At 41.8% G+C, this 15,365-nt stretch overlaps 1 protein-coding gene across 2 annotated transcripts in view; it reads left to right on the forward strand.

The window, feature by feature from the left end:
* The window catches only part of SEC24B (SEC24 homolog B, COPII coat complex component), a 60,486-nt gene that overhangs the window by 26,634 nt on the left and 18,487 nt on the right, over window positions 1-15,365 (forward strand). For both annotated transcript variants that reach the window (XM_033060376.2, XM_033060375.2), the window contains 7 exons: window positions 544-624; window positions 2,351-2,532; window positions 4,055-4,239; window positions 10,147-10,249; window positions 11,117-11,243; window positions 11,855-11,964; window positions 12,847-12,959. In XM_033060376.2, coding sequence (XP_032916267.1) covers window positions 544-624; window positions 2,351-2,532; window positions 4,055-4,239; window positions 10,147-10,249; window positions 11,117-11,243; window positions 11,855-11,964; window positions 12,847-12,959 — 901 coding nt within the window. The remainder of the gene's footprint in view (window positions 1-543; window positions 625-2,350; window positions 2,533-4,054; window positions 4,240-10,146; window positions 10,250-11,116; window positions 11,244-11,854; window positions 11,965-12,846; window positions 12,960-15,365) is intronic.

A 15,365-nucleotide genomic window follows, 5' to 3' on the forward strand; every position in this document is an offset into this window, starting at 1 on the left:
GTAAGCGGCACTTCCGGTTTGGGAGCAAAATTTTAGTCAAAATGGTGCGGCTTATAATTGTGAAAACACTGTAGATACTTGTCAGTTTGGCTTGAAGGTGAGGGTGGTGGATAATCACTCTGAAGAGGATGGGAATCTTCTGTTACTTGCAGTTGTGAAGAAAGTCATGAATGGACTATTTTTAAAATGCACATGACCTCAGTTGATATAGTTTAGAAAGAACTTTTGGTTTAATAGAAAAATATTTTTTTATTTCAAGAAACAACTTTTTAAATTGTGTTCATCTTTTTCCCTTTGATCTCTCTTGCTGTTTGTTGGGCATGTGCTTGTTTATTTTTAGTATCGTGCTGATTATACTTTCTCCCTCTCCTCTTTACAATGGTAATTGTTTTCAAGTCTTAGGGCTGAAGTGGTGGGGCTTTTTCTCAGGATCTTTCTTGGCAGTCTTTTATCAAAGGTTTTAGAAAAAATATCTCAGTCTCTTATTTATCAAAAGTTTGCTATTTCTGATGTCCCTAAAGGTAATCTATTTTCCTCCACCAGCACTTGACAGTTCCTCTACTACAAGCAGTGCCTCTCCTGTTCTGAACAATTATGATGCCCTGGAAGGAGGTGGCTATCCAGGTAAGCCGTTTGTTTTGAATTATTTATTTAAGTACATAAATGTGGGTTTTTGTTTCTGGTGTTGTTTTATTGTTAATTAACAAGTAGATGAAATGCAGTGCCTATGAAAGGAACAGGGGAAATCCTCAGAGGAAACATACATGCCTTTTAAAATAATTTCTCACACTTTTAACACTGAAGTTCACATAACCATTTAATAAAACTTCCCTGAATCATAAGTCATACTTTCCATTGTAGTGTTGAAGGTAGTGCTGAAAATATGCCAGGTGTGAAAGCAGCGTCTTTTTTCTAGATTATACTGTATGCCTGATTGTGTTGTTGACATTGGGAGCTGCTAATAGTTACTGACACATCACAGAAGTTTTGGGAGACCAACAATATCAGCTTGCAGAGACGCTTGGATCAGGTTATTTTCTTTTATTTTTCTTCATCTAAAGAAAAGGGCTGCTGTTTTGCTTACTGTTAGCTCTAAAAATACTAGGACTGTCAGCTTGGTTCTAAACAAACCTACTGACTACCTTGGTCTTGAAATCTATAGAACTGCCATATTGAGAGCAAGTGGAAAAGATGTTATTCAAGGCATTTTAGCCAGTATTTTAAATTAATGACTGGATTAATTTGGAGGGCCTTCCCCCCCGGCTCCTTTGCTTTGTTCGGCAGCTGGGAGTGTCACAGTAGTTTGCTGTAGTTTGATGGGTTCCTGGTTAAAGTGAGATCTCTCTCAGAGAGCTGATATTGTTATCCACATAGAGTCTAACAGGACTACAAATTCTAACTTCTAGCCTAATAACTAACCATTTAGGTTCTGCTGAAGGCATATTCTAAGAATAACTTGTTCCTTTTTTTTTTTTTTAAGATAAACAGAGTCAACATTAGGTTTCTGAAATCTGATGTGGGTTTGTTTATTGTTTTATTGGTTTTTTTCCCTCATGGAGTGTTCATGCCAAATACAGTTTGTTGGTGGTTGGTTTCTTTGCTTTGTTCCTTTGCTTGCAGTTTTCCCAGTTGACTTCACCCAGCTTAAATTCTTCTGAAACTTAGTTCACATTTGTAGACATTTTTAAAGAGCAGTTTCATCTCTTTACAGCTGTTAAGTTCATTGTGGATTTGGGTCTGTGTCTTACTTTCAGTTTGACCTTTAGAAATAGCAGAATTAAACTGTGCTGCAGGCATATATACAAGAGAAACTTCAGATTGAAACTTCAAAAGAGACCATGCTTAGATTCTCCTCTACCATTTACGAATACTGTCAAAACATACGACTAAGCTAACAGACCTTTCCTCTAACTGTAGGCATGGCTTTTCATGATGTAATCGTAGAATCATAGAATGATCCTAGTCACATTATGACAGTTTTCAGAAGTGGTAGAGAGGGGGCTAAGCGTGACTGGTCTCATTTGTGGCTTATGTCAAATGTCTATATTGGAATAAAATGTGGCTCTATTTTTATTCAATTCAAATTATATTTTTTTCAAGTTGTCTCTTCTTGCAAAGTAACATTTTGTTTGTAGTGACACAAGTCTCTGGTCATCTTTCCATATGCAGTGTCACTATTCTTGAAGTAGTCTTCCTTTTTAATTTCTTTTTTCAGTGCAGAAAAATAACTTACATAGTGAAAAAACTTCAAAATGACAATTTTTTTTGAAGCAGTAAAGAGTTTACATTTAAATTAAGAAGGAAATAATAAATATATTCAATACCTGTGGCATTTCTTTTGTCTTTCCAGAGACACGTTCTGTGACCAGCAGCCCAGTTCCCTCTCCATCAGTCCTCCAAGCATCAAAAGCTTCTAAGCCCTTTGGTTATGGATATCCAGCACTACAGCCGGGCTACCAAAATGCAGCACCACCTACTCCTGTGCAGCCCAGTAATCCAGGACACCATCCTGGTCTTCAGCACTATCCACAGGCTTGTATTTTTAATTTAAAAAATACTTCATGAAGTAATTTCATGGGAAAACCCTTTTCTATGTGATATATTTCCCCTTTATTTTCATGCTTCATATTTTTATAATTTCTGAGACAATAAATGTTAGTTATAATATTGATGTCATAACTCTGTTTCTAAACTTAGTGGAAGGCTTTCGAATGAGAGTTTTAAGTGTGCCTTCAAGTAGTTAGGCTTAACAAGTTTGCTTCACCAGTTATTAGCAACCTTCACAGTGTTAAGGTTTGATGTTTGAAAGAGCAGAACTTTATTGATAGGAAACCATGAAGAAACATAAGGAAGCTTATATCGGCATATATCAGAGCATTACTGTGATAGGCTGTGATCTCAAGCGTTAAATGAGCTTATGAGTAAGGGATGGTGTTAGGGACCAGATAATAGAGCTCTGTAGAGCTTGTGCTGGCTGTGTGTAGTGGAGCAGGCTGCCTATATCTGCTCTGTTTTCCTCAAAGATAGCTCCAAACACCCGAGAAATTGTGTACAATCATCTGATTTCTGTTGTACGCATAAACCACCCCCAAGAAGAACCAGATACTGAGGCAGGACACAAATGCTGAAGAAGTGCAGAGAAATGTATGTGTGGAGGGCTCTAGAAAAAGAAACTTAAAAATCCTGCTCTCTGAAGGGTCAGCTGGCAAAAGATAGTGAAACTGCTGCGGTAGGTGATCAAAATTCCTTACGGCATATAACATCCAGTAAGGCTTTCACTGTCGCAGGCATAATGTAACTTGAAAGAAAGGTTTCATTTAATTTATTTTGTTTTTCTATTGAAAGGGTTGACTTCATCTTTAAAGGCAAGATGAAGTTAGACTCTTTTCAAGAGCACACAGTAAAAGAACAGCAGTTGCTTCAAGTGAATTCTGGTTGGACAAATAAGGAGAAAATTCTTCAGGATGGGAGTGGGGAAGCACTAGAACAGATTGTGCTGTGAAATTGTCAATCCTTAGAGATTTTCAAAACTTAGCTGGATGCATCTATATGAGCAACCTAAACTAACATTGAAGTTAGCTTTGCTTGACCAGGGGGTTAGACTACCAGACCTCAAGGGTGCCTTCCAACCTACCCTTTTCTTTTCTTCTATGGTGTTTTGTTTTAATTTAAAAATAAATATTTAAAGTCAGTGTCTGTAACTTGGAAAAGTTGATTGTAACTAAAGTTAAATTGCAGAGGAGAGTGGGAGAGAAATTGTGTCAACCTTTTTAGTAACTTTTTTTTTATGCCTGGAGAGATTGAAGGATTGCGTGTGACTTCCAGTGTTGATTTGTGTAATGAATTTGAATTGTGTCCTATGATACCTTTGGAAGCTGTGTCACATTTGCCATAGCGTTTTTAAATTTCTACAGTACAATACTCCTTTTGTTACTAAGTGCTGGTATATCTATTTTAAATACATCTGAAAGGGAGGGCACTACAAGAAGATTGAAGATTATTGTTTAAACATGATTGTGTGTTTACCTGTTTGTCATGCTCTTACCTTTTACAGCAATATCCAGGTGTGAACCAACTGTCCTCTTCTTTAGGAGGATTAAGTCTACAGCATTCTCAGCAGCCAGAAAGCTTGAGACCAGTAAACCTTACACATGATAGAAATATTTTACCAGTGTCTTCAGTTCCAGCACCTGTGCCTAACTTGAATTCTGATCTTAGGAAATTAAACTGCAGTCCAGAGTAAGTTTACTGTATCTGGGACAGTGTCTTATATTTTTTAGTGGGCAATAATTATTTCAAATGTCAAAAAGTGTCTAAACTGACTTCTAACTTTAAATCTTAGTGATGAACTAATAAAACCCCTTTCAACTGAAAATAAGTTTATCTTCTGAATCATTAACAAGTACTATGAATGTCCTGCCATCAGAATACATTATATGCAGTGAGTGTAGCTAGTTTCTTAGTATTTTAATAATTTTTCTATATCTTCACCTTGTTTTATTAATTTTTTTTAAAAAAAGGCATTTTAATAAACACATTAATGTTGCACAATATGTTTCATAGAATATTTTGAATATTGCGCAGGATTTTTTCCATAAAAACATTCTGATTATGCCTGAATTCACTTAATAATTTATGAGTATATTTTACTGTGGTAATTCTACAATCACATATCCTTTTTCCTCTAATTAACATTAAGTAGTTGTTACCTCACGGTGGAGGCGTGACAACCCAGTTCAAAAGGAGTGACACGTCGGCATACATACAGGCCTGACGGACAGATCGCACACTACACCAATGTGGTGGATGGTGAAATGTGTTTTATTTTCTGCGCGCGCATCCTTTTATACCCGTGATGCGCTTGTGTCACGGCTGTCACGCCAGTTGTTACAACGCTATTGGTTAGCATCTTTGGAGAGGGTGGGGACCCTATCTTCCCGTATACGGCATGATCTTCTGATCGGCTTGCCTGTCTAACCACATTTCCCCCCTCTCCGTGAACAAAGAACTTTACAGCTGTGTTAAACTTGTATTAATGAAATTGCAAACTTGTTAGTAACATTGAAAGTAACTGCAATGTGTTAGTAAACGAACTGATGATTTAAACTTAGGCTAGTTGCCTTTGTTCCAGGTACATAACATCTATTCTACTTAAACGGGCTTTAACAAATTGGGCTAACTTATTGAGGAGACAGGGACCGAACATGAGTGCGAACACGACTATAACTGGTCCTGCTAAAGTGGATATGAGGGTAGTAATCCATAGAGACTGGTTAAAAAGCGAATCGAACCAGGTTTGTTGGGAAAATTGTCTGCTGCGTTGCTCACGTCTTTGCTGGAGTTCTGCCAAGGATTGTCTGATTGGTCCGGATTTGTTGGCGTAAAAGCAGCACTTCTCATTAAGAGCAGCGCATAGACCTCCTTGATGCATTAGCAGGAGATCCAGTCCGCGTCTGTTTTGCAACGCTACTTCTGCGAGGGAATCAACGCATTCCTCGAGGTCTGAAACGGTCTTTTGGATTCTGCGTAAGTCCTCGTCAGCCGTTTTTTGCAACTGGGCTAAGCCTTGATTCCGAGACACCAACGCAGAGGCACCTGTTACTGTGCCCGTCGCTCCTAGGCCTAAAAGTACTGTGAGGCTGGTGGCGGTAATTAGCTCTCGGTTTTGCCGCGAGGGATTTTCTTCCAGGTGGTGGAGCACTTTGTCGTCAGAATAGTACAGGATCCTGGGAACGACAACAACCTGAACACAAAAATCGTTAGCCTCGTCAAAATGTCTGATGGAAATGCATGGGGTAACACCTGTGGATTTACAGGCCCATATTCCTGAGGCTGATGGAACTGGCCAGGACTGAGCTTTATCTAAGGTGACAGAAACGTTACAAATTTCTTTGTAGCGCTGTACTATTCCTTTGCTGCCTACGCAGATACCTTTACCGGAGACTTGCTCTAAGGTGATTCCCTTCCAGGGGCTGTTCCACGGGCATCGTTTGGGGTCGCTTTCCTTGGAGTAGCTAAACATGATGTTAAGGGCTACTCCTTCGTAGAAGGGTGGATTGGTGTCGTAACAAAGCCAACAAGAGTTGGTAAGGTCCGGCTTTGTTGCATTTAGTGACGAGAATGCCATGTTAAGCATGCGATAGAAAAGCGCGTGAGAAGTTAGCTCAAGGGTGTCATAAAATGCTGGTGCGACAGTGGTAATGCTAGGCATGGGAATGTTACTTATGCGATGGTGTTGTTGAACTACAGCCTGATTGGGTCCTAGAGCTATGTGGTGTTGTGGTGGAACCCTGACAATCTGAACGATTGTGCTCGGGTCTACGTCCCAGCTGTGGATGAATACTGACCACTTCCGTCCCAGCGACCAACTGACATCTTGGGGTTGCAGGACTGTTATGTTTAGGTGAGAACAGCTTCCCTTCATAGCGACCATTCCACTCTTTCCATATATGGGTCGCTTGCAGTTCTTTGGCCAAAAGGTTACGTCCAGGAAATCATCCCTTTTTGTTGGTACCCACTGGTTACTGGTTACAATGGTCTCACACCCCCAATACCCGCAGAACCCATACCCAGGATAGGCGCAGTAGCCTTTTCCAGGGTTGGAACTGGGGCACCAGTACATTCCCCAATTAATGTAATCAGAGGGCTTTCCTTGAGGGTCAAGTCCTATTTGTTCTGGGTTAAATATGTCACTGAGGCGAACAATGAAACTGGGAGCGTTAGATACAGTCTGCGCAATTACTCTACCGTCTGCGGGATTGTGAAATATCCACGCGCATGGCCGGTAGGGATGTGCATCTGGTTCTCCTTGTGCAGTGTGAGGCAGGCTTAGAAACAGGAGAACACCCAAGCACATACGTTGCTGTGTAATCGCCGTTGTTTGTCTTGGTGGTGAGAGGCGAAATTGTCGAGGAAGGTTATAGCGGTAGACCTGCCAAGAGAAACTCACAAGTCTCATTAGATTTGTTACCTAGCACGGGCTTTATTGATTTTAATGGACACCACTTAATGATATTATCTTTCTCAACCGCCGCGTACCCTCGACCTGTCGTGAGTAATTTCCATCCCACCTGCATTCTCCTATCTCATTTTTAGTGCTGACTGGTTGCGACCTCGATGACTTTGAACTGCCATTACTTCAGCTACAGCAGCACTGACTGCAGCTGGGATTGGGGCTAAGGCAGTGCCCACTGCGACTTGGACTGGGGCTAGGTTTTCTTCTCTCGTGACGTGCTTAATCATTGCTGCGATACTGGTGCCTGGTGGCACTGAGCGCAGGATTTCTTTGGTGACATGATTGCATTGTTGTCGTAGGCAGCTGGCCACGACTGGACCCTTGGCTTCTGCCGGCAAGTCTGACGCATCTACGGCAGCTTGAAGGCGGTCCACAAACTTTGTAAAGCTTTCGCTTTCACTCTGCCTAATAGTAGTCCATGGGGCAGGCTTGGAGATTATTCTGCATGCGGCACAGATGGCCTCCCTGGCAGCGCGGGTTGTGACCGCGACTTCTGAGGCTCGTAAGCCTTGGGCTTGTGCTTGAGGGCTGACCATTTGTGAGTCATTACCCATTAACCGCTGTAAACTAGAGTTGCGCAGCGGATGGTGATCCCCAGTGACTTTGGTGAGCATATATATCATCCCTGCACCATCGAAAATCATCCTGCATGTTTGTTTGATATTGAAAGGCAGCATGTCGTCATTGCCGAAAATGCCGTCAATCAGGGTGGACACCATCGCGGAATTAATTCCCTTTTAGGCAATGGCTTTGACGACTGCTTGCGCGTCTTTGTGGTTTACAGGGGAGTAAGCCGGTAAATCGTTATTTATTCTCCTAACTGGGAATGCTTGTGCCATGGATGGAGCTATGTCAGCACACGCCATTTGGATTTCTTTCCAGTCTGTAAGCGGCATCGGTTTTTGTAAGCCCTTTTTAACTGCATGGAATGCCGATAAACCTGTGAGTTTGGTAAAAACCGCTGGTATTTTTTCCCTATCTGAATCGGAATCTGAGGTAGAAAGGTACCGCTTTGTATCCCGCCGCCTTGTATCCCACCGGGGCCGCGAGCGGTAGTGCTTGGGATACTGTGAGTAACCGTAGTCCTCATCTGACTCGGAGGAGGAAGTCAAATGATGAGGAGTTTCCGGCCTGCGGTGACTTTTGCTTGGGCTCCGCCCTCTCTCTCTCCCTCCCCTTCTCCGCCCCTCTTTAGGGGAGTTCCCTTCCTTAAAGGGGAGTGTTCTGGGGCACGCTCCCTGATTGGGCCTTGGGCTCTCCTCCCTCTTGTCGTCCGCGCTCTCCTCCCCCTTCTGCTCGGGTTCTCGTTTGCACGTGTCCATGGCGGGAAACGACTCCTTGCCCCGCCCTTCTCCCTCTCTCCCAGCGCCATGTTGTGGTGCATATGGTGGTGGCCCCCCACCTAACCTCCTCGGGGACCGCACTGGCGAAACCGCTTTCGAACCCGCAAGCATTAACACGTCCTAACTGCTGACCCTGCTTAGCAGTTAAATTGGGAGTAGAATTGGAGGACCAAGACCGCAACCGCGAACGCTCTCCAACTTCAGATAGCAAATCCGAATCCGCAGGGTAGTCACCGAACGCCGTCTGCGTAGCAGCTCCTACCCCCACTTTTGAAATCACTTTTAAGCAGCTCTGAGCTGCACTCCACACCTCTTGCTCGAACAATGCTTTCTGCAGCACTCGCGTAACTCTCCCCCAACTTTTGAGACACTTACTCGATCCCGAAAACATAACGTCATTCGCGAGTGCATTAGTGCACTTATCCCGGCACTCTGAGTGCAGCACGTTGACAGGACGATCGATTGCACCCAACTTTATCAGCCACGTAATCGCGCACTCGAAATCCTTCCTTTTACAATTGATCCCCCACTGATTATGCAATTCCAAAACTACCTTGTCGAACGCTTCCATCTCAACGGTACTGGGAGCGTCCTCCCTCCTAGAAGTCAGTCCCGCTGCTTCGGCCATCTCTCCTCGACCGGCGAGACTCCCGTCACCCGGTCACCCACGCCCGTGTGTCAGGGGGCTATCCGCCCGCGCCCGTACGTCGGGGGGCTATCTGCCTGTGCGTCGTGGGGCGACTTTCCCTCACCCGAGCGTCGGGGGGCGACTTTCCCTCACCTGCACACCGGGGACGACTTTCCTTTTCCCGGGTTTCGGCACCACTGTGTTGCCTCACGGAGGTGTGACGACCCAGTTCAAAAGGAGAGACACGTCGGCATACATACAGGCCTGACGGACAGATCGCACACTGCACCAATGTGGTGCATGGCGAAATGCGTTTTATTTTCTGCAAGCTCATCCTTTTATACCCGTGATGCGCTTGCATCACGGCTGTCACGCCACTTGTTACAACACTATTGGTTAGCATCTTTGGAGAGGGTGGGGACCCTATCTTCCCGTACACCGTGTGATCTTCCGATCGGCTTGCCTATCTAACCACAAGTAGTATTGTCAACTATCCCAAGTCAAATGCAGCTAAGTACAATGGAAAGTGCTGTTCCCCAAAGATTTTATTTGTAATTCCAAAATAAATATTCTTCATTGCCCGGAAGTGACTCAACATCCTTATTACTGTAGTGACAGTGCATGGTCCCACCAGAAAACAGAAATCAGAAAAATCAGAAGACTGAAGGCCTGGAAATCACTCTTACATGTGGAACTTTGGACAGCACTGTTTGTGTATTGGGCTTTTTTGGTGTCCCTTCATGTTGCACGAAACAGAAGGTTTTGACTCCACATTTGGGATCCTTTTCTACTGTTTTCTTATATGAATATGACATTCTGAGTTAAATACTCTATTTGCTGGAAAAATCTTTATAATGAACTGAAAAATACATCATTATTATTGAGTGTTGTATCTAAAGCAGTTCTGTCTCTTAATTGCAAGTTAGTTTTTGTATACTTGCATTGCTGAACTACTAAACTGTGGAGCAGGGGAGTGTTTTTTGTTGTCGTTTCTTTACAAAGCCTTTTTAAAAATCTTTTTGCATTTTTTAAAATCAGATCATCCTTGTAAAACATAGAATTTCTTTGATTTTTAAGTTCTTTAAAATCAGGTGTTAACACAATGTTTTCAACATCTTTTAAAATTTCTTTTTTAACATAATGTTTCTATTTCCTTTCAGCTCATTTCGTTGTACATTGACAAATATTCCACAGACTCAGGCTTTGTTAAACAAAGCTAAGCTTCCTTTGGGTTTGTTGCTGCATCCCTTCAGGGACCTAACGGTAAAGTACCTTACTTGTGTGTGTGTGTGTTTGCTTTATATATATGTATTTGTTCTATTTTCATTCAAACAATAAAATATAATGAACTCTAAGTCCTAAGTTTAATGGAAGTACCAAAAAATTGTCTGTGACTTGGAGAGGAAGAGAGCAAAAAAAACCTTGAAATTGCTACTTCATTGAAATGCATAAGGGAGAAGCCCTTCAAGTTTCTTTTTTCATTGTTGGAAATCTTTGCTTGCCTGTGGTTCTCCAAGGAATTGCCACTCTCTCTGTTGGGCTCACAATTGTCAGATACATCCTGAAAAGGTGTTCACAGAGCTCTCCTGAAGAGAGGTGCTGGGTTTGAATGTGTGACTGGCCTGATACTTGCTGTTACAGAACATAAACACTGTGTAAGACTGAAGCTATATTCATAATTGTTAAGCAACTTCTCTCAATCTAATTTATTTGCATTTATGTAAAAATGTGAATAACTGTCTGGTATAACTTCTTTTTATTAAATGTGTGTTCTTTGTGTAAGTTTTGCTGTGCGTCATATTTCATATAGAGTCACTCAAAAGTTGTCCTTGCATAATTCCTTTTGCCGTAGTAGCTATAATTTAAGGAAACTTCATTTAAGATTTTACTACATCTTTGATTTTGAGATTGTATTAAGGCAATAATTAAATTGGAGTGTTTGTGGTTTTAAGGGGGAGATTGTTTTTAATAGCCATCATAACTACTCTGTGAAATTGAACTAAACAGCTAAAAGGAAAGATGATAGAAAATGTAGTCTTACAAAACTTTTATGAACTGTACTGCACAGAGATGTTTTCCATAAAGTCTGTTACATACCTTTGTGACTGCTTTTCATTGTTTCCTTTTTAGCAATTACCAGTAATAACATCAAGCACAATAGTGAGGTGCAGATCCTGCAGGACTTATATCAACCCTTTTGTTTCTTTCATTGATCAAAGGCGGTGGAAATGCAACCTGTGCTATAGAGTTAATGATGGTAAGTGACTATAGCAGGAGATGATTGCATTTATAGAATCTTTTTCAAGTATTAAGTATTTGCATCATATCAGTCTATGGGATATTTTAGATTAAGATGTAGACTACAGTGAGGATATCCTTATGATCCAGAGATTTTGAAGAACACCTTAAGTCGGGTGTGTTGTACTTTTTCTTGAAGCAAAAGATTGTTTTGCAATCTTTGGGAGACGAAGAAGATGTATTCATAATATGCTGATTACTTGTCTAATGAAATCAGCTAATCCCACTGACTGCTGCTGCAAAATGCTAATGGAAACATGATGACAACTACAATCCAGGCCTGAGGTTATGAGAAGCAGATTCCGGCTTCTTGTGGAATGCTCTACTTGCATTGCTGTTTTATAGTTGAGGATCTGTTGTTGTTTAAAATAAACCTTTTCTTTCCAGTTTACTGAACTTTGATGTTAAAGATATGCTTGAAATATTTGAAATGTTCCTTTTTTTATGTATCCTTAATTTTTTTGCTGTTGCAATAACTGAAGTGTGCCTACATTACTTTGCATTTAGCTGCAATTTTTTATTTTCTGACAAAAATATAATGTGTATTTTGGGGAAATTTTTTTTTAATAGTTCCTGAAGAATTTATGTATAATCCTCTGACACGGTCTTATGGGGAGCCTCATAAACGGCCCGAGGTGCAAAATTCTACAGTGGAATTCATTGCTTCTTCAGACTATATGGTAAAAAAAAGTTTTCATAGTAACTTCAACAGCACTTGCATATTAATATAATAGTGCTTGAAATTAATGTTGCATATTGACCCAGTGGTGTGTATTAATTTTTCTGTGAAGCTCCTCTTAACACTAAGGAATGGTTAAATTAATGTTTTGAGTTTTGGCTGGTGTAAACAATCAGAAGCTTTTGAGTTAAAAGTAATTCAATATATATTGTCATCTAGTGTAGTTCAACATGGCAGATTTGGATCTGATGCAATGTGATTTCTACCTTTCCCCTCATTGTGAGGAGGTTTTGAAAGACCAGTAATAGACTAAAGAGCAAATTAATTCAGCTTCAAATTTCTAGTTAGTAATTGTGAAGAAATGCTTCTTATTAGGAGTCAGTTTGCAATTGCTGGGATGATGGTCTTGACTGCCTGGCTAAAAGGTCTAGTTCATAATGACATTATTAGCAATGGCCCAAATAAATTGTTCTCATGTCTTTGCATTGAAACATTGTGGCAGACATTTAACAGTGAATAAACACAGGTTGTTACATAGTTGGAGAAAGGGTGTAGGTAGAATGCTTTAACCCTGTTTCATGGATTACATTGTTCATGTACTGAGGGAGCAATGGAATTTAAAAGATGGAAGTCTGTATCTTTCATCATGTTTTAATTGACTGTTGAAAGGAGGGACTAAAATACTATTTTTTTCCCCTGAAGTATAACATTTTTTAACCACTGTGGATTGCTTAGTAAATTACCTTTATTGCATAACGTATATCTTGCATTTTTCTAAGTATTCCCTTTTCCTCCTTCTCTTTCTAATGACTAATCACTTTTAACATTTCTTTGAATATGATTTTTGAGTGTTTTTGTTTTTATTTTTATTTTTATTTTGTAGCTTCGTCCTCCTCAGCCTGCGGTATATTTATTTGTTTTAGACGTGTCTCATAATGCAGTGGAGGCTGGATATTTGACAATACTCTGCCAGTCATTGCTGGAAAACCTAGACAAGTAAGAGTATAAATAATCTTTACAAATCAGCTAACATGTTGTTATAAAAAACTGCAACTGAAAATTTTGAAAGCAGTTTCAAAGGGTCTAAACGTTTTGTCCCTAAAGAGCAGAAGTTCCATTGCCTGGAATGTGTTCTCTGCATGTGTGTCTACATATAATTTAATTATTTACTGCAAGGAATATTTACCTGTAACTTCTAACAACATGTTGATTGTGTAACCCCAGACCAGCAAATAATAAATTACAGAGGTTTTAATAAATTACAGTAATTTCACTATTATAAGCCACACCATTTTGACTAAAATTTTGGTCCGAACCCAAAGTGCAGCTTATAATCAGGTGTGGCTTATATATGGACAAAGAACAAAAAGTTGCTGTTTTAGTTTGGAGGACAGGTGTCTACTGAGAAAGGCAGAAACTTCTCTTTGAAATGGAGAATGTAAACTCCCTCCCTCCAAATTATTATAATTTTGAAATCAAGGGGCTTTCAGGCAAAAATATGGGAATTGGGAATAACAGTTCTTTACTAGGGCAATTAAAATAGAAATACAGTACTACAAAGAAACAGACTCCAAACCCTGACAAAGTCAGAGTACAGCCTCACACCCTGTCAGGCAGGATGTTGGTAGCAGTCCTATTAAATGGTGGCTGCATCCTCCTGCAGTGACAGATGTGATTCAGTTGGAGCAGTGCTCCTGTAGAAGGTGCAGTTTCCCTCAGGAGGTCCAGTGGTGATGTGGAGAAATCCAGTTTTCCTCTGGAGTCCAGTGGAGAAAGGGACTCCCTTAGTGTTCCAAAACCTCTGTTTTTATCTTGGTAAGAAATGTTTGGCTCTTCCCCCTGGCTGGAGCAACTTCCAATGGGATGAAGTAATTTTATCAGTCCCACAGTGGGACTCAGTGGGCCATTAGCAGAAAATGACTCGCTGTAGGAAGGATGGGTTGTGAAAAGATAAAGAACAATGCCCCGCCTGGTTTCGGTGGATGACTCATTAGCAGAATATCTCCTGCGGAGATAAGGATCACCGCCCCCACCCTCAATAGATGGTGATAGAATAGATACCTTTTATCACACTCTGTATTGTAATGTGCAGCTTATATATGGACAAAGAACGAAAAGTTGCTGACACCCGGAAGGTGCGGCTTATACTCAGTGCGGCTTATAATCGTGAAATTACTGTACCTGGTTTTTGTGCTAAAAGGTCTGAGGTGCTGCAAACTGGAATATTGTTACTGGAGTAAGATTGCCTGGGTGAATTGTGTTGTGAGTTTGGTTTTTTCAGAGTTATTGTGTACCAATTTCTGTATTTTTATTTTTGCACTGGGACAGAATGTATGGGATTGTTCGTGGTGCATTTTGAGCGAGGGTTAATGAACTTCATTGTGTTCAAGCCTTTTAACAACTACAGTAATTTCACGAATACAAGCCGCACTGAGTATAAGCCGCATCGCCGTGTGTTGGCAAACATTTCGTTCTTTATCCATAAATAAGCCACACCTGAGTATAAGCTACTCTGTCATTTGCAGGGAGGACCCGCGTGCAACAAAGTTGCCAAATAGTAACAGAATCGCAGCAAGGCGGGGTTTACTGGCTCAGCTTGGGCTGTGAGGACTCGGGGCTACCGACAGGGCTGGGTGGCCCAGCTCGGCGCTGCCGCTCGGCAGGGCCGCTCAGGGCCAGCCACCGCCACCGCTGGGCTCGCTCGCCCTGGCCCAGCGCTGCGCCACGGTGGCAGGGGGGGCACAGAGCCCGCCGGCACCCGCAACGGTGGTGGGAGGCGGGGATGGAACCTGCCTGCTCCTGTGGTGGCGGCACGCGGGGACGGGAGACCCCCGCCTCCCCCCGAGCCGCGGGGCAGCAGGAGAGAGCCCCCACATCCCCCCCGGGCCGCGGGGCCAAGCAGGAGAGAACCCCTGCCTCCCCCAGGCCGCGGGGCCGGCAGGAGGGAGCTACCCCGCCTTCCCCACCCCCTGTGCTGCCTGCACGGAGCAGCTCCACCCGCCACGCAACAGAGTAACCAATTTGTAACAACTGCATAAATGCAGGATTTTACTGGCAGGTGCTCGACTTTGCAGTTTGCACTGACTTGGTTTGCACTCCCGGGGTTGAAAATGTCAGAAAATTATTCACATATTGGCCGATCCTGAGTTATAAGCCGCATTTCCGGTGTGGGAGCAAAATTTTCGTCAAAACGGTGCAGCTTGTATTAGTGAAATTACTGTAATCTTGTTGGCACCTTGCCTTGAAAATCCCTTTCTATAAATTTTTCTTGGTGAACTTGATTTTCTCTTGAAGAACCTAACATACACATTGAAAATCTTTGCTTCCATTTTTGGTTCAGCCTTTCTTTGTTCAATTTATTATGACTGTTTTGTCAACAGAATCTCAGAAATATGCTTAATT

This window comes from Catharus ustulatus, chromosome 5 (genome assembly GCF_009819885.2).
Source record: "Catharus ustulatus isolate bCatUst1 chromosome 5, bCatUst1.pri.v2, whole genome shotgun sequence".
NCBI lineage: Eukaryota > Metazoa > Chordata > Aves > Passeriformes > Turdidae > Catharus > Catharus ustulatus.